The sequence below is a fragment of the Manis javanica genome, chromosome 4, assembly GCF_040802235.1.
Source record: "Manis javanica isolate MJ-LG chromosome 4, MJ_LKY, whole genome shotgun sequence".
In the NCBI taxonomy this organism is placed as follows: domain Eukaryota; kingdom Metazoa; phylum Chordata; class Mammalia; order Pholidota; family Manidae; genus Manis; species Manis javanica.
Genome location: NC_133159.1, coordinates 116,673,652 through 116,700,668, shown reverse-complemented (window position 1 = coordinate 116,700,668; position 27,017 = coordinate 116,673,652). Strand labels below are relative to the sequence as shown.

The following is a 27,017-nucleotide window of genomic DNA, read 5'->3' as shown; positions in this document are numbered from 1 at the left end:
AACTCAGATGATGCTAGCATTTTTAGCAATAAAGTATTTTTTAATTCAGGTATGTACATGGTGCTTTTAGACATAATGCTATTGCATACCTAAGACTACAGTATAATGTAAACAATTTTTATACACACTTGAAAACAAAAAATTAATCTGACTTGCTTTATTGTAATATTTGCTTCATTCTGGTGGCCGGGAACCAGACCTGCAATATCTTTGAGGTATGCCTGTGTATTATTTGGTCAACACAGCTTATATTAGCATATATTAATTCTTTCTTTACAGCCATTTAAAGTCACAGAGGGCAGTGAGATATAGTGGATGTAACAGCTCAAGGAATGAGGGGCACCTGCAATCTGAACTGTGCATATTCCCATATACAGTTGTCTTGGGGAGATGAAGGCCTGTGGCATGTGATACGGTGTCAGAGAGGCCCCGACTTCCATGACTTCTTATTCAACAACCCATACAAGTCCCATGAGAGTGTTATGCAAGAGGATGGTGGTGCTCCTTTGTTTACAGTTAGTTCTGCTAGAACATGATATGTGTTCCTAAAAATGACCACACCCTGCAGAATTGTTCAGTAAAAACCAGTTTATGGCCAAATTGGGATTAAGGACACAACACTCAAAATCTCTATCAGTGTCACATTAAAATGAACATGATGAAAAATGGTACCACAGTTTTTGTATATGTGAAATCTGTGTAAATGTATATAGACACAGCAATAAATATGACACTTTACCTTGAAAAGACCAAAGTGAACATTGAAAGGGGTGCAGTCCGTGAATTAAGCTGGGTGCCATGTTCTCTGCTCACCTGTTGTCTCTCATGGATGAAATCACAACATAAGCAGTGAGTAAATTTGTGTTGTGCTCAGTTGTTTGCTAATCATGTTGGAACAATTTACATTTTTGAAGTGGGTAGTGTATATCAGAATTCGTTTTCTTTTTCTTCTTTAGATGATATGCCAATGGGACCTGCAGGCAGACGTGCTTCAAATGAATTCTTGGTGTGTGGAGGGTATGTTTACATGTATTTAACTACAAGAATTTCCTTATTTTATTTTATTTTTGGTAGATAAAGTTATAGAAGTTTGACATGTTCTTGATTCTGAAATTTGCTCGTTTCACAACTAATTCTTTAAAAATTTTTAAATTGTGGTAATGAACACATATTTAATTGTGGTGAAATCTGTTGTCTCAACTATTTTTAAGTTTACAGTTCAGTAGCATTAAATATATTCACAGTGTTGTGTAACAGATCTCTAGAACCTTTTCATCTTGCAAAACTAAGACTCAGTATTCATCATGTAGCAATACTCCCCACATCTCTTACCCCAGGCGATGCAAACCGTCATTGTAGCTTTTCTTTCTATGAATTTGCTGACATTAGATAATTCATACAAGTAGAATCATACATGTCTTTTTGTGCCTGGCTTAGTTCACTCAGCATAACGTCCTCAAGGTTTATCCATGTTGTAGCATGTGTCAGAATTTAATTTTATTTCCATTGTATATAAACACAATGGTTTATCCATTTATCTCTCAGTGGATGTTAGGGTAGCTTCTACCCCTTCACTCTTATAAAGGTGCTTCTAGGAATGTGAATGTGCTAATATCTGTTTGAGATCCTGCTTTTAGTTCTTTTGTATATGTACCCAAAAGTGTGGTTGCTAGATCTTATATAATTCTATTTTTAATTTTTTGAGGAGCCACCATACTCTTTTTCTATAGCAGTTGCACCATTTAACATTCCTACAACAGTGTACAGTATACATGGGTTTCAGTTTCTACACACCCTTGGCAACACTTGTTATTGTCTGTTTTTTGTTGTTTTTTAAAAATAACCATCTTGGAGTTTTCTAAAGATGGCACTTGAGTAGGGAGGAGGATATTTCCCAAAACCATATATATTTTGAAAATAGAGTAAATACAAGTATTCCTAAAAGAAAGACCAGAAGATACAGTACAACATTCAGGCTGCATCGACATCTGCAAGAACTCAGCATCTCACAAAAAGGGTAAGATACAAAGCCATGACCCAGTGGGACCTGAGCACTCCCCCCACCCCAGCTCACTGGCGGGAGGAAAAGAATGGGGAGGGAGTGGAAGCAGAGGACTGCTAAATAACCAGCCCTAGTAATCTGCACTGGGAGCATAGACACACATTGCATGGTGTACTGGATATTAGAGAAAGGGAAAAGTAAAATCTGAGACTGAGACTGCAAACAGGTCCCCACACCGGCTTCCCTGGGACAAAAGAAAAGCAGGCCCTTTAAAAGTCTTAAAGGGACAAGGGGTTAACAGGTAGACAAAATCATCCTAGCACACTCAGCCCAGCAGCCTGGGAGTTTTAAGGAACTTCAGGTGGACTAGTCCCCTGGGTGGCAACGCAGCTCCGAAGTCCCTCACGGTGATAAGCAACCTGCTTTTCATTCCCCCTGACTGGCACTGCAAGCAAACAGGCTGACTGCCACTGCTACCCCACCCACAGCAACCACACAGAGTCTTCTCCCAGTGTGTAGCTAACTGGAAAAGACCCAGAGGCTGCCCCTTGCATGCAGCTGCCTGGCACAGGCAGAAGAAGCCGGCACAATGTTCGGAAGGCACGAAGGGGAATCATTCTCACAGGAGAACACATTTTGCTCATCTGCGACCCCTGCTAGTGCCCTAGACTATCCCGAGGGCTACCCTGCCCTCGGCAGCTCAGGGGATTAACCCAGAGACTGCTCCCTGTGTGTGGTTAACCAGCACAGGTGGTGGAGAAGGGCAAGGTGACCAGCAAACTGGAAGGAACTTTGTTCTCCCAGCTGACACACGCAGCACTCACCGGAGATCACCATGAAAAGGCAGAAGACTCTGGTAAGTACAAAATCATTCAAATGCCAGAGAGAGGGCCTGGTGAAATCGATATAACCAATCTTCCTGAAAAAAGAATTCAAACTAAAAGTCATAACCATGCTTATGGACCTCCAGAGAAATATGCAAGAGCTAAGGGATGATGTCTGGAAAGAGATAACAGAAATGAAACAAACAATGGAAGGACTTAAGAGCAGAGTGGATGAGGTGCAAGAGACTTAATGGAATAGAAATCAGAGAACAGGAATACAGAGAAGCAGAGGCAGAGAGATAAAATCTCTAGGAATGAAAGATTAAGAGAACTGTGTGTAACCAATCCAGATGGAACAATATTTGCATAATAGGGGTGCCAGGAGAAGAAGAGAGAGAAAAAGGGATAGAAAGTGTCTCTGAAGAAAGAATTGCTGAAAACTTCCCCAAGCTGGGAAGGAAATAGTTTCTCAGACCATGGAAGCCCAGAGATCTCTCAATACAAGTGACCCAAGGAGAACAACCCCCAGATATATACTAATTAAAATGGCAAAGATCAAAGACAAAGACAGAGTATTAAAGGCAGTCAGAGAGAGAAAAAAGATCACCTACAAAGGCAAACCCATCAGGCTGTCATCAGAGTTCTCAACAGAAACCTTACAGGCCAGAAGAGAATGGCATGATATATTTAATGCAACAAAACAGAAGGGCCTTTAACCAAGAATACTGTATTCAGCATGATTATCATTTAAATTTGAAAGAGGGATTAAACAATTCCCAGACAAGCAACAATTGAGGGAATTTGCCTCCCACAAACCACCTCTACAGGGTATTTTAAAGGGACTGCTCTAGATGGAAGTACTCCTAAGGCTAAATAGATGTCACCAGAGAACATAAAATCACAGCAAAGAAAGCAGACCAACCAAATACTAACTAAAGGCAAAAAATAAAATCAGCTATCCACAAAAGCACTCAAGGGAAACACAAAAGAGTACAGAATAAAACACCTAACATATAAAGAGTGGAGGAGGAAGAATAAGAAATGAAGAATCATCAGACTGTGTTTATAATAGCATAATAAGTGAGGTAAAGTTAGATGGTTATATAGTACAGAAGCTACCCTCAAACATTTGGTAACCAAGAATTCAAAGCCTGCAATGGCAATAAGTACATATCTATTGATAATCACCCTAAATGTAAATGGACTGAATGCACAAATCAAAAGACACACAGTAATAGAATGGATAAAAAAGAAAGACCCATCTATATGCTCTTTATAAGAGACTCACCTCAAACCCAAAGACATACACAGACTAAAAGTGAATGGATGGAAAAAGATAATTCATGCAAACAATAGGGAGAAAAAAGCAGGAGTTGCAGTACTTGTATGAGACAGAAATGACAAGGGAAAAATCATAACAGACCCTACAGAAATACAAAGAATTATTAGAGAATACTATGAATCTATATGCTAAAAACTGGATAACCTAGAAGAAGTTGACAACTTCCTAGAAAAATACAACCTTCAAAGACTGACCAAGGAAAAAACAGAAAACCCAAACAGACCAATTAGAAGCAATGAAATTGAATCAGAAATCAAAATACCCAAGAACAAAACCACCGGGCCAGATGCATTCACCACTGAATTTTATCAGACATTTAGAGAAGACATAATACCCATTCTCCTTAAAGTTTTCCAAAAAATAGAAGAGGAGGCAATACTTCCAAACTCATTCTATGAAGCCAGCATCACTCTAATATCAAAACCAGGCAAAGACCCCACTAAAAAAGAAAATTACAGACCAATATCCCCGATGAACATAGATGCAAAAACACTCAACAAAATATTAGCAAACCAAATTAAAAAATACGTCAAGAAGATCATACACCATGATCAAGTGGGATTCATCTCAGGGATGCAAGGATGGTACAACATCAGAAAATCCATCAACATCATCCCCCACATCAACAAAAAGGACAAGAACCACATCATCTCCATAAATGCTGAAAAAACATTCGACAAAATTTAACATCCATTCATGATAAAAACTCTCAACAAAATGGGTATAGAGGGCAAGTACCTCAACATAATAAGGGCCATATATGACAAACCCATAGCCAATATTATACTTAACAGTGAGAAGCTGAAAACTTTTCCCCTATGATCGGGAACAAGACAAGGAAGCCCACTCTCCCCACTGTTATTCAACATAGTACTGGAGGTCCTAGCCACAGCAATCAGACAAAAGAAAGAAAGAAAAGTCATCCAGATTGGTAAGGAATAAGTTATATTGTCACTGTTTGCAGATGACATGATATTGTACATAAAAAACCCTAAAGACTCCACTCCAAAACTAGTAGAACTAATATCTGAATTCAGCAAAGTTGCAGGATACAACAAAACAAAGAAATCTGTTGCTTTCCTATACACTAACAATGAACTAGCAGAAAGAGAAATCAGGAAAACAATTCCATTCATAATTGCATCAAAAAGAAAAAAATACCTAGGAATAAACCTAACCAAGGAAGTGAAAGACCTATACCCTGAAAACTACAAGACACTCAGGAGAAATTAAAGAGGACACTAACAAATGGAAACCCCTCCCATGCTCTTGGCTAGGAAGAATTAATATTGTCAAAATGGCCATCCTGCCTAAATCAATCTACAGATTCAATGCAATCCCTATCAAAATACCAACAGAATTCTTCAATGAACTGGAACAAATAGTTCTAAAATTCCTTTGGAACCACAAAAGACCCTGAATAGCCAAAGCAATCCTGAGAAGGAGGAATAAAGCAGGAAGGATCTTGCTTCCCAACTTCAAGCTCTACTACGAAGGCACAGTAATGAAGACAATTTAGTACTGGGACAAGACAGACCCACAGACCAGTGGAACAGAATACACAGCCCAGATATTTACTGAAACATAAATGGTCAATTAATGTATGATAAAGGAAGTATGGATATACAGTGGGGTATTGACAGCCTCTTCAACGGCTGGTGTTGGCAAAACTGGACAGCTACGTGTAAGAGAATGAAACTGGATCATTGTCTAACCCCATACACAAATGTAAATTCAAAATACATCAAAGACCTGAATGTAAGTCATTAAACCATAAAACTCTTAGAAAAAAACATAGGTAAATTCTCTTGGACCTAAACATGAGCAACTTCTTCATGAACATATCTCCCTGGCCATGGGAAGCAAAAGCATATATGAACAAATGGGACTATATCAAGCTGAAAAGCTTCTGTACAGCAAAGGGCACCATCAATACAACAAAAAGGCATCCTACAATATAGGAAAATATATTAATAAATGATATATCCAAAATATATAAAGAGCTCATGCACCTCAATAAACAAAAAGCACATAATCCAATTAAAAATGGGCAAAGGATCTGAACAGACACTTCTTCAAAGAAGAAATTCAGATGGCCAACAAGCACATGAAAAGATGCTCCACATCACTAATCATCAGGGAAATGCAAATTAAAACCACAATGAGATATCACCTCACACCAGTTAAGATATCCATCATCCAAAAGACAGGCAACAACAAATGCTCATGAGGTTGTGGAGAAAGGGGAACCCTCCTACACTGCTGGTGGGAATGTAAATTAGTTCAACTATTGTGGAAAGTAGTATGGAGGTCCCTCAAAAAATTTAAACTAGAAATATCATTTGACTCAGGAATTCTACTCCTAGGAATTTACCCTAAGAATGCAGCAGCCCAGTTTGAAAAAGACATATGCACCTCCATGTTTATCGCAGCACTATTTACAATAGCGAAGAAATGGACCTAAGTGTCCATCAGTAAATGAATGAATAAAGAAGATGTGGTAAATATACACAATGGAATGTTATTCAGCCGTAAGAAGAAAACAAATCCTACCATTTGCAACAACATGGTTGGAGCTAGAGGGTATTATGCTCAGTGAAATAAGCCAGGTGGAAAAGAGAAGTATCAAATGATTTCACTCATTTGTGGAGTATAAGAACAAAGAAAAAACTGAAGGAACAAAACAGCAGCAGAATCACAGATCTGAAGAATGGACTAACAGTTACCAAAGGGAAAGGGACTGGGGAGGATAGGTGGGAAGGGAGCAAAACGGGGAAAAAGGAGCATTATGATCAGGACACATAATATGGCGGTGGGCATGGGGAAGGCAGTACAACACAGAGAAGACAAGTAGTGATTCTGTAGCATCTTACTATGCTGATGGACTGTGACTGTAATCGGGTATGTGGTGGAGACTTGATAATTGGGGGAGTCTAGTAAACATAATGTTGCTCATGTAATTGTACATTAATGATTCCAAATAAAGAAAGAAAGAAAAGAAAACTGGCAGTGGACAAAATTTAGAAATATAAAATAATAAATAAGTGAAAAAAAAGAAAACAAAAACAGCAAAAAATATTCACAGCAGCCAAGGATTTGATATTTTAATATATTTTAAATGACAGTGAAGATTCTGTTGCCTTAGTAGAAGAGAAAAAACCAAAATTACCATCTTAATGAGAGCTAGGTGATATCCATTATGGTTTTTTTTTTATGTTTCTGTAATAAGTGATTCTGTGCATCTTTTTATATACTTTTTGGCTTTTTATGTATCATTTTTTCAGAAATTGTCTATTTGAATTCATTTGCCCTTTTTAAATTGTTTTTTTTGGTACGTGGTTTGAATTTTTTATGTATTTTGAATATTAACCCTTTAACAGATTCATGATTTACACATACATTCTCCTGTTCCATAGGTTGTCTTTTACTTTGTTGATGTGTCCTTTGAGCCCAGAAATTTAAAAATTTGGTGTCCCAGTTGCCTATTTTTTTGTTTTGTTGCCTGTGTTTTTGCTGCTATATTTAAGAAGTTATTGTCCAATCCAATGTCACGAAGTTTTTCTCCTTTGTTTTCTTGTAGGAGTTATATAGTTTAAGTCATATGTTTAAATCTATAATTCACTTTGAGTTAGTTTTTCTATATTCGGGTAAGGTAAGATTACAACTTATTTATGTTGCGTGTGGATATCTAGTTTTCCCAGCACTGTTTACTGAAGAGACTTTCATTTCTGCCTTGAGTAGTTTTGGCACTTTGGTTGAGTATCATTTGTCCTTATATGCAAGGGTTTGTTTGTGGGCTCTGTTCTGTTGCATTGATCTCTGTCATTATGCCAGCACCACACAGTTTTGACTGCTGTAGTTCTGTCATATATTTTGTAATCGGGAAATGTTAGATCTCTGATTTTTTCTTTTCCAATATTGTTTCAACTTGTCAGGGTCCTTACAGATTCCTTATGAGTTTTAGGATAGATTTTTCTGTTTCTACAAAAAATACCACTAGAATTTTGAAAGGAATTGTGTTGATCTCTGTATAGATGTCTTTGGGTGGAATTGGTATCATAACAATGTTGAACCTCAGTCCATGAAGGTGGGATTTAAAAAAATTCAGCAGTCTTTTGTAGTTTTCAGTATATAAGTCTTTTACCTTCTTTGTTAGATTTATTTCTAAGTATTTTGTTCTTTTTGACGCTATTGTAAATGGGATAGTTTTTTAATTTCCTTGTTTGATTGTTCATTGTTAGTGTGTGGAAATGCAGGTGATGTCTGTGTGTTAACTTGGTATCCTCCAACTTTGCTGAATTCATTAGTTCTGATGAATGTTTTTATATGTGAAATCTTTAGGGCTTTCTACATTTAAGATTGTCTTATTAGTGAACAGAGATAATTTTCCTTTTTCCTCTCAGATTTGAATGCCTTTTATTTTTTTTTTCTTGCTTAATAACTCTGGCCAGGAATTCTATGCTGTGTAGAAGTGGTGAATGTGGGCATCCTTCTCTTGTTCCTGATTGTAGAGGTGTCTTTCACCATTGAGCATGTTAGCTGTGGCTTTTTCATATGTGTTGTGGTAATTTCCTTCTATTCCTAGTTTGTTAAGTGTTTTGTCATGAAAAGGGTATTTTGTTAAATTTTTTCTTCATCAAATTAGGTGATTTTTGTTCTTCATTCGGCTAATATAGCATATTATAAATCCCATTTGTTCAGGACATGTATGATCCTTTTAATGTGTCAATGCATTTGATTTGCTAGTATTTTGTTGAGGATTTTTGTATCAGATTTCTTCAGGGATATGCATTCTTGTAGTGTCTATGTCTGGCTTTGGTATTAGAGTAATGCTGAAATCATGGAATGAGTTTGAGAGTGTTCCCTCCTCTTTAATGTTTTGGAAGTTTGAGGAGTATTGGTGTTAATTCTGTAAATGTTTGGTAGAATTCACCTGGACTCATTTGTTGTGAGGTTTGGTTACTTACTCAGTCTCCTTACTCGTTATGGGTCTGTTCAGATTTTCTTTTTTCATGATACAGTCTTGGTAGGTTGTGTGTTTGTAGGGATTTATCCATTTGTTCCAGGTTTGTGATTTGTTGGCAAGCAGTTAATTGTTCATAGTTTCTCTTCTAATCCTTTTTATTTCTGTGTCATTAATTGTAATATCTCACATTTCTGATTTTGAGTGTACTCTTTTTTTCCCGCTAATTGTCAATTTTGTTGGTCTTTCAAAAATACCAATTCTTTGGTTCTTCAATTTTTCCTATGTTTCTATTTTCTCAATTGTGTTTATCTCAATCTAATCTTTATTATTTCCTTCCATCTGCTAGCTTTCAGTTTACTTTGTTCTTTTCTAGTTCCTTGAAGGATAAAGTTACATTGTTGATATAAGATCTTTCTTTTTTAATGTGTTTACAGCTATAAACTTCCATCTTAGAGCTACTTTCACTGTACCCCATACATTTTGCTATGCTCTGTTTCCATTTTCATTTTTCTCAAGATATTTTCTGACTTTTTGTGATTTCTTCTTTGACCCACTGGGTGTTTAAGAGTGTGTTGTTTAGTTTCCATGTATTTGTGCATTTGCTAGCTTACCTTCTGCTTTTGATTTCTAGTTTCTATCCATTGTAATTAGAAAAGATACTTTGTATGATTTCATTCAGTGTTTTAAAATTTGTAAAGGTTTGTTTTGTGGCCTAACATATGGTCTACCCTGGAGAATGTTTCTGTGCTCTTGATAAGAATGTGTATACTTTCTGGTAGGTTTACTTGGTATGTAAGTGTTATTCAAGTCCTGCCCTCTGTTTCTTTATTGATCTTTTGTCTGGTTGTTCTATACATTATTGAAAATAAGGTATTGAAGTATCCAACTATTGTCGAATTGTCTGTTTCTCTCTTCAGTCAGTATTTGCTTCATATATTTGGCAGTGCTGATGTTTGGTGAATAAATATTTGTAGTTTTTATATCTTCCTGGCTAATTGACCCTTTCGTCATTATATAATGCACTTTTTTGTGTCATAACAGTGTTTTACTGGAAGTTTATGTCTTACGGCTTTTTGTTCCTCATTTCCTGTCTCACCTTTGAGTTTTGTTGATTTTATAGTGATATGCTTGGTTTCTTTTCTCATTTCCTATTATGTGTATTCTATAGATTATGGTAATCATTACAATTACATAAATTACAGCACTCTATTTTAAATTGTTAACCATTTCAATTACATACGAAAGTTTACTCCTATGGAGAGATATACTGCTCATCCCCCCTTTATGTTTCTTGATGTCACAATTGCCTCTTTATATATTGTGTATGCATTAATGTAGATTAATAGTTTTTTTGTACTTTTGTCTCTTAGATTCTGTATGAGAACTGGGACACACTGATCTCAAAGGAGACAGAAAAAGTGATGGCAGAACTACATAATGGCTCTGAAAGCTTCTGTTCTGCCGTCAGTCTGTTTCCTTCTTTTTTGAGAACAGCATGTCCCAAATGGGAGCTTCTCTTTGAACCTGCTTCCCAGAGTCTGTGGCAGGAAGTACATGAGGGAGTGCAGAAATAGGTCCATAGGGAGGAAGTGGGTATTGGGGAAACAGCCCCACTCTACCACAAGAATTAAGTGCAAGTGGAAACAGAAATATGTAAAGAAAGTTAAAAATCATACTGTATGCATAATTAAAATGGTTTGATGAAGGTGAAAGAGTTGTTTATTCTTCATGGAGTCATTAAGATTTTGTATCTCCATATCCCAATAGCTCTAATTTCATATGACAATTCTTGTAATTTCAGTAAATTCTTAAGAAAATAGCCTCACTTTTATTGAAATTATTTTGAAATGTTTTATTGTATTGAAATGAGTAACTTTTATCTAGTAGTCAGAAATTTTTGTTGAAAACTAGTTGTAGTCTTATAGTAATATATTAGGAAAATAAAATTCAAGACATATAATTCTATTTTCTAGTATCCATTGGGGAACATACATTGAGAGAAATACATGTGCATGTTTGATATTAGCTAAAGCTCTTGAAACTCATAATCTGAAGTTTTTGGCATGCAGTACTTTGGCATTGACTGGGCACAAGTTTAGTCTTTCAATTTAGGAAAACATTGCCCAGGTAAGGAGCATAAGAATGAATTTACAGTGGAGTGTAAAACATAATTAGACACGAGAGTGGAGAAAAGATTGCAGTGTGAGAAGTGAGGCAGAAATTCCGCCCCCCAAAACGACATATAATACAAAAATACAGCAAATACAACTAATCCTAAAAGAGTGACCAGAAAAAAGATTGCACCAGCCAGTCTCCATATGGGAAAAGAGAAACCTCCTGGAAAAGGGTAAAGTAACAAAGCCATGACCCAGCGGGACCCAATCCCTTCCCCCACCCTAGTTCACTGGCAGGAGGAAGAGAAACAGAGCAGGGAGTGGGGGGAAGCCTGGGATTGCTGAACACCCAACCATGAAGATCTACTCCAGGAGCACAAACCCATACTATATAGTGCTCTGGAGATTAAAGGGGTTGATGAGCAAAGTCAGAGACTGAGATTCCAGCTACTTGTGGAGAACAGGTTGCCACAACCAACTGCTCTGGAACAAAAGAAACGGAAGCACTTTGAGAGACTCCCTAACAGTAAGAGGGAAGCTAAAGGGGAAAGGATTACACAGAGCTTGCTGCTCAGGAGAAGGAACAGGTGGACAAAATCCTCCCAATACACTCTGCCCAGCAGGTTGGGAACTTTATGAGCTTCAGGTGCTCCATTCTCCTGGCTGACAATGCAGCCCCAAGGCCCCCCACTGTGATAAGCAGCCTGCTGCTACTTCCTCCTGGCTGGTGCCTGTGCACAAATCTGCTGCCCCCGCCATTGCTTCAGGCCAGCTGGAGGGCAGCTCCAATTACAGGGGCTTAATGCAGAGGCTGTTCCCTGAGCGTGTGGCTAACTGGCCCTGACAGTGGAAGCAGGTACTGGAAGTAGGAAAGAGCACTGTCCTCCGGGTAGGCATTGGCACCACTCGCCTGCGACCCCCGCCATTACTCCAGGCCAGCAGGAGTAGAATTACCAGGTCAAATGGTATTTCTATTTTAGTTTCTTGAGGAATCTCCATAGTGCTTTCCACAATGGTTGAACTAATTTACATTCCCACCAAAACTCCTTTCTCCATTTGCCAGCATTTGTTGTTCCTTATTTTTTGGATGTTAGCCATCCTAACCGGTGTGAGGTGGTATCTCACTGTGGTTTTAATTTTCATTTCCCTGATAATTAGTAATGTGGAACATCTTTTCATGTGCCTGTTGGCCATCTGAATTTCATCTTTGGAGAACTGTCTGTTCAGATAGTCCCCCCATTTTTTAATCGGGTTATTCACTTTTTGGGTGTTGAGGTGTGTGAGCTCTTAATATATTTTGGATGTTAACCCCTATTGGGTAAATCATTTACAAATATATTCTCCCATACTGTAGGATGTCTTTTTGTTCTACTGATGGTGTCCTTTGCTGTACAGGAGCTTTTTAGTTTGATGTAGTCCCATTTGTTCATTTATGCTTTTGTTTCTCATGCCCAAGGAGATTTGCTCAGGAAAAAGTAGCCCATGTTTACATTCAAGAGATTTTTGCCTATGTTTTTTTCTAAGAGTTTTATGGTTTCATGACTTATATTCAGGTCTTTGATCCATTTTTAGTTTAATTTCATGTATGGAGTTAGACAATAATCCAGTTTCATTCTCTTACATGTAGCTGTCCAGTTTTGCCAACACCAGTTGTTGAAGAGGCTATCATTTCCCCATTGTATATCGATGGCTCCTTTATTGTATATTAATTGGCCATATATGGTTGAGTTTATATCTGGGCTCTCTAGTCTGTTCCATTGGTCTGTGGTCTGTTCTTGTGCCAGTACCAAATTGTCTTGATTACTGTGGCTTTGTAGTAGAGCTTGAAGTTGGGAAGTGTAATCCCCTCTTCCTTCTCAGCATTTCTTGGGCTCTTCATGGTCTTTTGTGGTTCCATATGAATTTTAGAACTATTTGTTCTAGTTCATTGAAGAATGCTGTTGGTATTTTGATAGGGATTGCCCTGAATCTGTAGATTGCCATTTTGACAATATTAATTCTTTCAATCCATGAGCACAGGATGTATTTCCATTTATTGGTGTCTTTTTTAATTTCTGTCTTGAGTATCTTGTAGTTTTCAGAGTATAGGTCTTTCACCTCCTTGGTTAGGTTTATTCCTAGGTATTTTACTCTTTTTGATACAATTGTGAATGGAATTGTTTTCTTGATTTCCCTTTCTGCTAGTTCATTGTTAGTATATAGGAATGCAACAGATTTCTGTGTATTGATTTTGTGTCCTGAAACTTTGCTGAATTCAGTTATTCTAGTAGTTTTGGGGTTCATTCCTTGGGGTTTTATATGTACAATCTCATGGCATCTGCAAACAGTGACAGTTTATTTTCTTCCTTACCAATTTGGGTGCCTTTTATTTCTTTGTTTTGGCTGATTGCCATGGCTAGGACCTCCAGTACTGTGTTGAATAGAAGTAGGGACAATGGGCATCCTTGTCTTGTTCCCAATCTTAGAGGAAAACCTTTCAGCTTTTCACTGTTAAGTATGATGTTGACTGTGGGTTTGTAATATATGGCCTTTTATTATGTTAAGGTACTTCTTGCTCTCTATACCCATTTTGTTGAGAATTTTTATCACGAATGGGTGTTGAATTTTGTTGAATGCTTTTTCAGCATCTATGGAGATGATCATGTGGTTTTTGTCCTTTTTTTGATGTGGCATATGATGTTGATGGATTTTAGAATATTGTACTATCCTTGCATCCCTGGAATAAATCTTTTTTATGTATTTTTCAATTCAGTTTGCTAATATTTTGTTGAGTATCTTTGCATGTATGTTCATCAGGGATACTGGTCTATAATTTTCTTTTTTGGTGGGGGTCTTTGCCTGGTTTTGGTATTAGAGTGATGCTGGCATCATAGAATGAGTTTGGAAGTATTCCCTACACTTATACTCTTTAGAAAATGTTAAGGTGAATGGGTATTAGGTCTTCTCTGAATGTTTGATAAAATTCAGCAGTGAATTTTGTTCTTGGGTAGTTTTTTGATTGCCGATTCTATTTCATTGCTGGTAATCAGTCTGTTTAGATTTTCTGTTTCATCCTGGGTGGGTCAGTCTTGAAAAGTTGTATTTTCTAGAAAGTTGTCTAATTCTTTTAGGTTATCCAATTTGTTAGCATATAATTTTTTCTAGTATTCTCTAATAATTCTTTGTATTTCCATGGTGTCTGTAGTGATTTTTCCTTTCTCATTTCTTTTTCTGTTTATGTGTGTGGACTTTATTTTTGTCTTGGTAAGTCTGGCTAGGGGTTTATCCATTTTGCTTATTTTCTTCAAGAACGAGTTCCTGATTTCATTTATTCTTTTGTTTTATTATTTTCAGTATTATTTCTGCTCTAATCTTTATTATGTCCCTCCTTCTACTGACTTTGGGCCTCATTTGTTGTTCTTTACCTAGTTTCATTTATTGTGAGTTTAGACTGTTCGTTTGGGATTGTACTTTCTTGAGGTAAACCTGTATTGCAATAGATTGTCCTCTTAGGACTGCCTTCGCTGCATCCCTCAGGTTTTAGGGTGTTGAGTTATTGTTTTTATTTGTCTCCATATATTGCTTCATCTTTTGTTTTTATTTAGTCATTGATCCATTGATTATTTAGGATCATGTTGTTAACCTCCATATGTTTGTGGGGTTTTTTGTTTTCTTTGCTTGCCTGGCACAATGGCGGGAGCAGCAGGTTTGCACCAGAAGGAAAGAGCGGCAGCCTGCATATCACAGTGGGTGGCCTCAGCACCACGTTGTCAGCCAAGGGGATGGAGCACCTGAAGCTCCTGAAAGTTCCCAACCTGCTGTGCTGAGTGCACCTGTATACAATTTTGTCCACCTGTCCTTTGTCCTGAGCAGCAAGCTCTGTGTAATACTCAGCCCTTTAGCTCCCCTCTCACTGTTGGGAAATCTTTCAAAATGCCCACCTTCCTTTTGTCCCAGAGCAGCCAGTTTTGGGTACCTATTCTCCACAGGTGGCTGGAATCTCAGTCTCTCTGAGTATTCTTCCTGTCTTTGCTTTCCCACCCCTCTAATCTCCATAGCACCATGTAATGTGGGTTCATGCTACCAGAGCAGTTCTCCAGGGCTGGGTGTTCAGCAGTCCTAGGTGTCCATTCCCTCCCCACTCTGTTTCTCTTTCTCCCGCTGGTGAACTAGGGTTGGCAGGCAGCACATGAATCATGGCTTTGCTACTTTACTCTTTTCTATGAGGATTTCTCTTTTCCCCAGATACAGGCAGTCTGTCCTGCAGTCTTCAGGTTTCTTCTTCAGAATTAATTGTGTTTGCTGTATTTTTATGTTATGTGTGTTTTCTGTTTTATTTTACTTCTTATATATGTATACATGTTTTCCCTCTTCTTCTTTTTCTTCTTCTCCTTATTTTTAGTTTTAGATGAAGACTGATTGTTATCAGCTTTTGATCGAGGCTGTTGTGTGCACAGCCCATGTTGTGTTAACCTGTGTCAGGATTGCTGCTTTTGTGATGGCCTTTTCACAGAGACTAACCCCTTTCTTGCTGGACCTGTCATTGGCTTTCCTGCTTTCATCTTCAGCTATGGGCCTGTACACTAGTCTAGGCCCTTACTTCTCTATTGCTCCCTGTCGCTTACCCTAACCCTGGGAGCTCATGGCTTTGGCTTAGCATTGGGCTTTTTGCGAAGTCTTGCATAGGTAGATCCTTCCCTATTCTCTCCTCTGTCCTTGGTATTATATTCTAGCTGTATTCCTGCCATCCCAGTTACATTTAATCTCTTGAGATGGAGTCTTCCTAAAACAAAGAGGGAACAGTTGGCAATTTCCTGTTGTAAAAATTGTGAATTTGAAGATGGTTGTGCAATCATCCAGTCTGTTTGTCCTTTGCATTCATATCTTCTTCTCAGCATTTGTGAGAGTAGATGGAATGACGTAGGTTTTGTTACTCTGCAGAAAGACTGCTTAGTCTTCCAAGGATTCCATGAAAGTCAAAGGTAACATGCACATAGAGAAGTTCTCTGAACTGAGAATCTCATGGAGGTGAGGAGGATGTGCTGGTCTAATACATAGACCTTCCCTTCCTCTTCTTGTGCTTAGGGAGTCAAGTAGTGGTTAAATATTGGTGTTAATATAAAGGTAGACAGAAAAGTGGCTGCTGTGATCTTAGCCGGCTTGAGCTCTGGGAATTTGTCCAGGAAATACTTTCTAGACTGAGCAAGCCTGCTCAAAGTTCTTGTCCAGAGACTGAGACATTTATAAAACACCTGCTATGGCTGTTCATCTTCTAATATGCTGGGAGGAGATGTCTTGGGATTCACTGAGAGAGGTGCTTCGAAATATGAGGTTGCTAAGTTTCCTTCTTATGGTATCTTTATCCAGCTTCTTAATTCTCCTTCAGTAATTAAGAAGTGCAGGAAAAATATTACAACTTGGCATAGTGTAAGTTAAAAAATATTTCCAGATATACTTGCTTCACCAACTCTGTATTTACTTATTAAATTGAGACAGGAGAAAGATGGCATTTGTTCATTTTCATTCTGATACTTGATGCATTGGTGGTTGTTCTGTTATTGTGCAACTTGGGCTGTCAGGCCTACATGTGCACTTGCTGGTTAGTAAAGTCTTATAAGGCTGTTTAGTTTCAAAAAGTAGATTTTTGTTTTGTTTTCAGGTTGTAGATAAACTTCACAATCAGATACATAGATACTAAAAACATAAATCATTGTATTTAAAAGATGGTTAATGGAATTACCTAAATGAAAAATAGCACTAATTGGTGTATCAGTGAGGAATTCCACTTCATTGTAAACAGCAGGGTCCTGGCTATAGTGTAGTTGAATGTTAGTGGTTTGGTTTTCTTGCATGAAGGAGAAGGCAGGAGAATTTATTGCTTTTGTTTCTGTGGCCCAAGGAAATTACTTGTCTCCAGTTCTCTTGGCCTTTTCTTCCTGGTTCCAGTGTAGCTGCTGACTCTCTAGCAAGCATACCCACATTCAGGAAGAATGGATAGAAGACTTTCACTTACATCTCTTTGACAAAGAAAGACATGTGACTACTCATGGCTGCATGAGACTCTGGGATATATCATAAGTTAACTGGGCAAATCACTACCTTACATAAAATTTGAGTTCTGTTAGTAAGAAATGGTGTGTGTTAGAATATAATGCTGACAAATACGTGTGTGTGGAAGGGTAAAAGATAGTGCTTTGACTGCTGATCATCCCTTTATTTATTTCATTTGGTTTTATACCCTCAGTGTCTTAGGGAACTTTATAAGAGATTCTCTGCTACCAAACAATGGTGTGGATTCTTTTGCACAGAAATATTTAAGGTGGGATAGTTAAAAAATGTAGAAGACTCCTCGCCACTCTTTTATGTTGTTATCACTTATTAACCAGACTTTGATGTATTGGAATAAAACAGGGAACTGTTAAAGTTAAGTATTTTGTCTTTTTTCCCCTGATTAAAAAGTCTGCAGAATGGAGAAAAGATGAAAAAAAAAAGGAACAGTGGGTGAATGGGTATTAGGAGAATAGCTAACATCTATCTCTGCTACAGAAAAGATTTTCTTTTTATTTAAATATGAAATACTCTAATGGTTCAAGAAATTGTAAAGTGACACTTTAGAAGATAAAGTTCAAATAGTAAATATATAATCCCTATATATATGTAATGTTGTAATTAGGAAAAAGTGGAAGATCTTTTTGGCATTTTTGGAATTACTGAAAGGCAGAAAAATGAAATGTCATCTCTCTTAAGGCCCAGTATTATCCCTGATGTTTCAAAATACATGTTGTAAATTGAATTGAAACTCTAAGGACATAGTAGTTCTGAATTTATGAAAAGCAAGGAAAGAGGTTGTTAAAGAAACCAAATATTAACTCTTCAAAATGTGGGTCTCAGCTCTGTTAAAGGCTTTTAGAATTGTACAGTGTATTGTCAGTCTGCGTAAAAGTCAGAGTTCTCTGGGAATGCTTACTGCATTCATAACTTTTGTAAACATTCCAGTCATCTTTCCTCCTGAACTTCCTGTCCTTTTACCCAGCATGTTTTCCTAGAAATATGTTTTTTCTCTCACATAGTAATGAATAGCAGAATGAGCAGGTGAAAGACCTTTCTTATTGTTGTAGACAGCTGTTGTTCCTAATGTTTTCCCAGTTTTACAGTTCTTAGTCCTCAAGATAATATGAATGCCAGGAGAGTTCTTTAAATGATCATGTGATTTTGGGGGGAGCTTTATATGTACTCTTAAGATGATCATTTCGTATTCACACATAGAAGCGATCATTCGGCTTCTTCGAGAATTTTCTCTAAATATCATCAGTAGGTCAAATGAAAGAAAAATAATCTTACTTGGATTTCTTTTCTTTTTCAATGAATCACGGTTGCAGGCAGTGTCAGCCTACTGTGTCACCTCACAGTGAGACAGCACCAATTCCAGTTCCTACTCAGATAAGGAATTATCAGCGCATAGAGCAGAATCTTACATCTATCGCCAGCTCTGGCACAAATCTACATGGTTCTCCAAGGTAAGCTAGCATTTTTTTCCTTTCTTTAAAAAATTCTGTGGTCATTGGAATATGTTACTTTTCATGGCTGATTTAGTGACTTGTATATGTGTATAATGTAGGTGTACAAAATTGCCCCAAATTGAATAAACCTGGCTGGATAATGTAAGATGATACAGATATATGTGTGTCCATAAGTATATATTTTTAAGAACTTCTTAAAAAATGAAATCCTACCAATTGTAGCAGATTATTTATATATTATTTATTTATTTCACATCCTGAAACCCACTAAGGAATGACAAAGTTATGTAAGTCCACAAAAACTTAATAAGAATATTTATTCAGTGGGTGAGAGATTTCAATGAATTTCTGGAAAACAGAGTGGAAGAGGGAGGCCTGCTGTGGCAGAGCCAGTGTCAGTGTGTGCAGCCAGGGTCTGACAAGGCGAGGGTGACTGTCCCACAGTATCCTCATAGGCCTGTATCTCAGGGAACTCAGGGCGGAGGGATGCAAGTGAGGCATACAGCTTAAAACAGAAGAACTAAATCTGGAGGAAATGGTAAGGAGGCAAAGAAAAGAAAACTTATTTAAAAAATTAGTATACTTAGAGATAGGGTAGAGACTACATCCATAAATAAGAACAGAGTGCTATTGATAACAAAATTAAAAGGACCTCTTGGACATTACAAAATGTAGTACCTGAAATAATAAAAATTTTGGAAGACAAAGTTGAGGAAGTATCTGAAATGGGTGAATCAAATAAAGAAGATGAAAAGTATGAATATAAAATCTTCTTCAAGAATTGATTAACATAGGCATTCCAGAAAGAAGAAGTAGAATGGTGAGGAAGAAAATTTCCAGGAAATAATCAAGAAAAGTTTTTCCAGAATTGGAGGATACAAGATTTAAGATTAAAAGAGCCCACCACATGAATAAATCAATGATAAAGCTCACCCTTCTGAATTTACTCATAGGGTATAAATTGAGAAAACTTATATGAATGGCATTTTGGCAGTATCGGTGAAAATTATTAATGCAAATATCTTCTGACCCAGCACTTCACTTCTAGTAACTTGTTCTGCAGATATGCAGCCCTTGCCTGTGTATGAAATTGCATATTATAAAGTTGTTAATTGTTATAATAGCAAAGGATGAAAAATAAGCCAAGTGCCCTCCAGTAAGGGACTGATTTTATTTCTGTTCATCTATGACAGTAGAACAGCTTCCAAAAAGAGTAAAGAAACTGTCTATGTACTGAGGTGGAAAAAATTTCCAAGGTATATTATAAAATGAAAAAGCAGAGTGACTAATATGTATTAGCAGTGGTTGTCAAAGTGGTCTGTGACTCCCTTTCAGAAGGTCCATGAGATCACAACTATTTTCATCATAATACTAGGGCATTGTGTGCTTTTCCTATAGCCTCGACATATGCCCTGATGGTGCAAAAGCAATGGTGGGAAAACTTAATATTTTAATGCATCACCCAGCTGTAGTTAGTTTTTGTATTCTCTACCACCACTGTACTGGGAGGAATGTCTTTAACGAAGCAATAAAAGTTATGATTTCTCTGAAAATGAGTGGAATGTAGACATAGAACACTTTTGCTGCTCACTGAAGTAGTCTTGAGGAAAAGCACTTGTGTGATTTAGTTGCCCTCTGAGCCAGCCACTTCCTCCGTGGAACACCATTTTTACCTGAAAGAACACCTGGCAGCCTGTGGATATTTGGCAGTCATTTTGTCAAAAATGACCCCAGTCATTCTGTCACTGCATAGAAAACAAGTGACATAAACTTTGAGCTCTTGAGCAAAAATTAGAAGCTTGGAAAACTTGTATTCACCACTGTGATCTTGACAGTTTCTATTGCATCTTGACAGCCAATTCTGTTAAGATTTGTGGTGATACTTTTATATGACTGTGATTTTTTTATAACATATAATATGTCAACATTTGGAATATCTGCATAATTCACATAATTGTCCAAATGACCAAATGTTAAAAGTCATGTGTAGATGGAGGTAAAAGATTGTTGAATGGAGTTTAATGTAACAGTACAAAATTTCATTGACATGGTTTCAGATTCCATGTTGCAAGTCATCTTTTAGAAATGACCACTTGCTGAGTTTTGGTGTAGTATCAAAAGTACTATAATTACCTGAAAGGCTACTAAAATGATCTTCCCATCCAAAATAACATGTTATATAATAGATTGAGTACAGAAACAGTTATGAGAATCCAGTTGTCATTTCTTGGGCCAGACATTAGATGTTTGTGAAAAGGTAAAATAATGTCATGCTTCTCAGTAATTAATTTTGTCTTGGAAGATATAATTATTTTTCATAATCTTATGTTACATGAAAGAAGTTTATTATTTTTAGTGAATTAATAATTAGAAAAATATCTTGGCTTTAATTTCTGATACATTAAATAAAAATAAATATAAGTTATATAAACAAAAACTCTCTGAGATCTTAAGTACTTTTAAGAATACAAAGGGGATTAAGACCAAAACATTGAAAATAGATGGTATGGTGTATAATGTATTACAACAAGGTGAAAATAAGATTATATATTCAGTTTGTTTGCTTATATATGAGTTAAGGAAATCTCTAAGGATACTAGAAACTAGAAGTAGTGGTAACCTTTTGAGCAGGATTGAGGAAGTGTGGGGAATTAGGCAGACAGGATATAAGGATACATATAATTTTATACATTTTGTATTTGTTCCATGTGACTGTGTTCCATATTATTAAGAAGATCTAACTCTGTGGCATATTGTTAGGAAGTTTTAGGAAAAAAAAGATAGAAATAAATAGTCCGAGAGTCTGTCAGAGATGGAGTCATTCTACCTGTTGCTTTTCTTTTCAGATCCACACTGGTGCGAAGGTCTAACACTAGCCCTATGGGCTTTCTCCGGCTGGGGTCCTGTTCCCTGGCCCCAGCAGACACAGTGCAGACAGTTGGACGAAGACTCTCTACTGGGTCTTCCAGGCCTTACTCACCTTCCCCTTTGGGTAAGGATAGTTTAAAGCAGTTGTTTTCAACGTTTTTTTTACTGACAAATCTGATGTGACATTCTCTTTAGGAACATTGGTTTGTGATGACAGTGAGGTTCCCACCTCTCCAACTCTACTTACTCCCGACTCCCTCTTGAGAATCTCTGTATAAATCTGATAGGACCTCTGTTAGAAATAAAATAGTATAAATTAGATCTAAGGGCTAAAAACCATCTGCTCCATTGGGTTTGCTTAGAAGCAAAGCATCAGAAACTGTAGGTTAAAGTAGGTACAATGCCTGCCCTACTTAGCACTCAGATTTATGAGGATTAAAAAACAGTAGTGTACAGAACAGCCCTGGGGATTCACCAGAGGCCTTCGGTTCAGGAGGAGAGAATGGCAGTTTCATTACAGGTCTTGCTGACTCTCCTGGAAACCACATACAGCACCAAGGAGGCTGAAACAGATGGGCCAAGAGCAAACAGTGAAATAGTAACAGCAATAAAACACAATCAATCAGAAAAACAAACCTCAAACCACATTTTTAGTGAAACAGAGAAACAAAATGCTCCAACCTCAGAATACATGTAAGAGAGGCCAAAACAACTGAGATCACAGAATCTGTGGGAAAGGCGTTGATGTGGGGAGGAAGCAGCGTGCAGAGGGCCCAGGGATGGCAGATCTCAAAATTGCAAAATCTGTATATTTACTTATAAAAGGAGAGGTTGACCCAAGTGAATCAGAAACAAGTTATTCACACATAACTGCAGGCTTTTCTTAAAAGAAAATATGGGATATATACTTTTTTTAAAGTAGTGAATACTTAAATTTGGCATCAAGTACATGGATAAAATTGTAGAGTGGGTTTTTCATCTCAATTAGGAAAGAAAGAAAAATGAGGAAAATATGAGAATGCATGAGTGACCACTTGAATACCCAGCTTCCAAAATTTGCAATACCAGGTCGAGTGTAATCCTTTTATATATAATAAAACAAGCGAGTTGAATTATCATTTGACTGAGGGTGGGGTCCCTCTCCTTTTTTTTTTTTCTTCAAGTTTTAGTTCATTTATTTGTTGTATGCATGGTAATACACAATTAAAACTTTTTACTTTGAAATGGAATATAATACATTTCTGTAAGGATATTTCTATGTGTGTGTTTGTGTGTATGTACTATTAAATAATAGTTTATTAAATAGTAACACCCTCAGTCAAAACTGTTGGAGCAGGACTAAGATGGCAATCAGAAGAAATCTCAGGAGAAGGCAGAGGAAGGATTGAAACAGTACCCTGAGCCCTGATTTTAAAAACAAACAAAAAACCACCCCCACAATGAAAATGTTAAAAAAAGTTTATATCAACACCTGACCTGTTGCAATGGTTTTGAAGTCGTTTTTTGAAAAATTTTCTTCAAATCCTTGGCCCGCTCTTAGCAGCTTTTCGGGGCACCAAGGTCCCCAGAGATAGGGCCCAACCCTTATTATCCCTGGTCTTAAGGAGGAGGCCCTTCCTCAGGACCTAATCTTTGCCTGTCTCCTAACCACTTGGCCAGTGCCTCTCCTTTTTTATAGACATAAGTCTCTTGTCTGCTTTAACTCCCTGAAGCCTTTCCCAACCGCCCCTTGTTTGGGTTCTCAGAGGTAGATGCACAGATGTGTAAGGAAGTGTTAGAGAAACACTTGTGATGGATAAAGGGGGGAGCAGGAGTGGGGCAGGTAGCCCCTCCAGACCACCATGACGGTCTGGCCCCTGTGAGGTAGTGGGCAAGGATGGAGTCTTGGCTATAGTGAGTTCTAAGGAGGTTTTAGCCAGGCCAAAGGAGTGTCCCCAAGTGCAGAGTTGTTCAGATCCCCTGACCTGCTTAAACTGGCCTGAATGTGTGCATTGTCCATACATAGCCATTGGCTGGAAGCAGCCCCAGGGAGCATGCCTCCACAGGACCTCGGTGGACCCAGTGGGACAGCAGCTGGGCTGGCAGCTGGCTGCGCCCCCTACAACTCCGCAAGCGTCCAACACTTCGTGCAAACTCTTTGTACTTGGCTGTTTTAAAGACATACCTATTAGACATCGATTTGTTTCTGTGGCTTACTCTCCTAGTGATCTTGTTGCAAGGCTAGTTCCAGGGTAGTTTTGATCCTAGTGTGCCCAGCACATTGGTGACTCGGCGCGAGCTGGAGTAAATCTGCCATGCACTGTGCAGTCTGTGCAGATGTTGCCTCTCCATCCTTACTGGTCTTGTCACTTCCCCATCCTCTCTTCACAGCTGGCGCCATCCCTGAGCAGTTCAGTCAGTGCTGCTGTGGGCATCCTCAGGGCCATGAATCCAGGAATAGACACTCATCAGGTAAGAGATGTATTTGGCATATTAATAATTTTAATCCTCTTAAAAGTGGATCTGAGTTGTTTTTCTAGTCTTACCAGAAGAACAGAATTGCTATGAAATACTTCCTCTGCTATCCTGTTTTTTAGAATCATACTCTAATATGTTTTAGTATATCATATAGCTAACTGAATATCTCTTTTGGGTATATTAATTCCTTTATGAAAGCAAGTCTTAGGAACTAAGTAATTTAGCTACATTTTGGTCATTATCACACAGATAATGAAAATCAGCCTGGAAAAGGAAGTTTCCTTTCTTTGATTAAGACTGTTCTTGAGAGCTACCAGTCAGCATCAGTTAAAAAAGAAATATAGGTTTATTTGTAATGTATATGCCTGAAAGATATTTGTAAATCACACTTTTACAGGTCAAGTTTTATTGTGTATGCATTTAAGGAGTTGGCCGGTTAAAGGAATCCTGTGTTACTTAGAAAAGCACTTAGTTCTAAGTTTTTCATATTTTGTGTTTCCTTAAAAATAAACCTTAAAAATGTCCATGTGATTGTATATTAATGATACCAAAAAAATTATAAAATAAATAAATAAATAAAAGCAAATTGGTAAGTCATTAAAAAAATTAGATAACTTTCTCCTGATCAGAACATTTTGCCACTAGTTTTATTTGTGTATATATACACACACACATATAAAATACACATATACATATATATCACATACATATATATGGCAAATCCAGTTCTGAAAGATTAAATACCACTTTTAGGATGATATTAAGCCAGGAGTAGTCAGTAACAAAAGCTCCTATTGGTGTCTGTTTTTGGAAGGATGATGGTTATAGGTCACTAAGAAGATTTTTATGTTCTTAGCATTAGATTAAGTTGTATGTTCTTAGGCATGCAAAAAGCTCCAAAGAATTCATACCTGGAGTTCAAGGTTTAGCAGACCTTCAGGTGGTAACAACAAGGTTTGTGGGGGGGATCCCCTCATTGTTGCCACCTGTTCAGGACCCTACCTCCCAGGATTTTCATATGGTGTCCCCTTAAGATGCAAGAATATCTGTAAACAGTGTTTTCTTTGTAAAGAATAACTTTAGGTTTTAAATGAGTTTCATTAATGAAACTGACAAAAATAAGTTATCCCTGTGTTATTTTTTATATATATAACATGTATGTTATTTTTAGATAAATAGAATAAGATCCAGGAAAGGTGTATTTTCTTTCTAATCTTTATATGTATATATACATACACAGACACACATTTATGTGTTTTTAATAAGGGGTTATTCTGGGTTAATTTGAAAAGTTTCTTATAATTGGTATGTGACAAAAGAGAATAATCACATTGATACACCCTTGTTCAGTGTATGTTTTTGTTTTTTTTATGAACTTCAGTCATTTACTCTGTAGTTCTTTTTGGTGCTAACTAAACCTTGCATTAATGTGTATTTGCTAGCTGCTGATAGAGGCTGACTGACACATGTCGTCATCAGCTCCCATCCTCCAGGGTACCTGTCACTGTTCTGGAAAGGATACCCCAAAATAGTCTTTTGCCAAGTAAACAACTTTTAGAATATCTTATGAAAAACAAGACATTCATTAGGATTCTCATTTTAAGAATTATCTTTTTAATTCTTAAGTTTTGGCCCTGTATGACTTCACCTCAGGTTAACGTTGCACCCATTTTCTTGGTAGGTTCTCCAGTGCTGCAGGCTCAGTCACCACAGTCTCTGTTATTGGGTGCTAGGCTGCAGAGTGCCCCCACCCTCACTGACATCTACCAGAACAAGCAGAAGCTCAGAAAGCAGCTCTCAGACCCCGCGTGCCCCTCCCATGCCGGGGCTGGGAACAGCTGCTCACCTCAGCCCAGCCGGCCGGGCAGCCTTGGGACCTCTCCCACCAGGCACATGGGTTCCTCTCCTCGGAGTTCTGACTGGTTCTTTAAAACTCCTTTACCAACAATCATAGGCTCTCCTACTAAGGTGTGTTGATTAAACCTTTTGTAGGTGGTATGACTTTCTTAAATTAATGTTTGTTAGTGGAGTATGGGATGCCAGATGGTGAGTCGACATTCAGTAAATCAGGGTTAAGTCTCAATAGGCCAGAGAGAACTTGAAATAGAGAAGTCTGTTTCTCCCAGGTCCTGGAGGAAGTACCTGCATGCCTTGGGGGGCACTGGGGGGATGTCAAGGCAGAGAGTAGACAGAGACAGACAGGACCTGGGGCACCTGCCTTTGTTGGATCCATGGTGGAGTGCTTTGGGATTCCTGGGCTTGGCCCAGATTGGCCAGCTCAAAGAGCAGGTTCTAGTGAGCTCCCTGGGGGTCTTATCTAGGGGCGCACAGGAGGAAAGCCCTGAGAGGTGGGGAGACTGTGGGTCAGCAAGGCTGTTGGGAAAGTTGTATCGTGAACTCACTGGCCTGTGACTGCTGGCTCCTCTCTAGGGCATGACTTTGTGTGAAGGGCTGATGTCAGTTTAAGGTCCCAGCGTGCCGCCTGGCTGAGCAGTGGATTTGGAGTTAGCACCATGGAGTAGCTTAGCTCAGCTCTCAGCAGTAGGTGATGAACTAGTATATAAGCACAGTACCCCTCCCTTATCTGCAGGAGATATGTCCTAAGATCCCAGTAGATGCCTGAAACTGCAGACAGTAACAAACCCTGTATATACTGTTTTTTCCTATATATGTACATACCTATGAAACCTATGATAAAGTTAACTTATAACTTAGGCACAGTAAGAGACTAACAGCAATAACTATTAATAAACAAAACAATATAATATACTGCAATAGAAGTTATGTGAATGTGGTCTCTCTCTCAAAATATCTTACTATACTGTGCTCACCCTTCTTGTGTTGGTGTGAGATGATAAAATGCCTGTGTGAGGAGATGAAGTGAATGAGTAGGCATTGAGACACAGCACTGGGCTGCTACTGTTGACCTTCTGCCCATACTACAG

At 37.9% G+C, this 27,017-nt stretch overlaps 1 protein-coding gene across 6 annotated transcripts in view; it reads left to right on the top strand.

Moving 5' to 3' along the window:
- Window positions 1-27,017, top strand: part of ULK2 (unc-51 like autophagy activating kinase 2) — a 163,639-nt gene that overhangs the window by 96,126 nt on the left and 40,496 nt on the right. For all 6 annotated transcript variants that reach the window (XM_037012928.2, XM_037012924.2, XM_037012937.2 and 3 more), the window contains 5 exons: window positions 957-1,017; window positions 18,607-18,744; window positions 21,594-21,739; window positions 23,986-24,066; window positions 25,754-26,040. In XM_037012928.2, coding sequence (XP_036868823.1) covers window positions 957-1,017; window positions 18,607-18,744; window positions 21,594-21,739; window positions 23,986-24,066; window positions 25,754-26,040 — 713 coding nt within the window. The remainder of the gene's footprint in view (window positions 1-956; window positions 1,018-18,606; window positions 18,745-21,593; window positions 21,740-23,985; window positions 24,067-25,753; window positions 26,041-27,017) is intronic.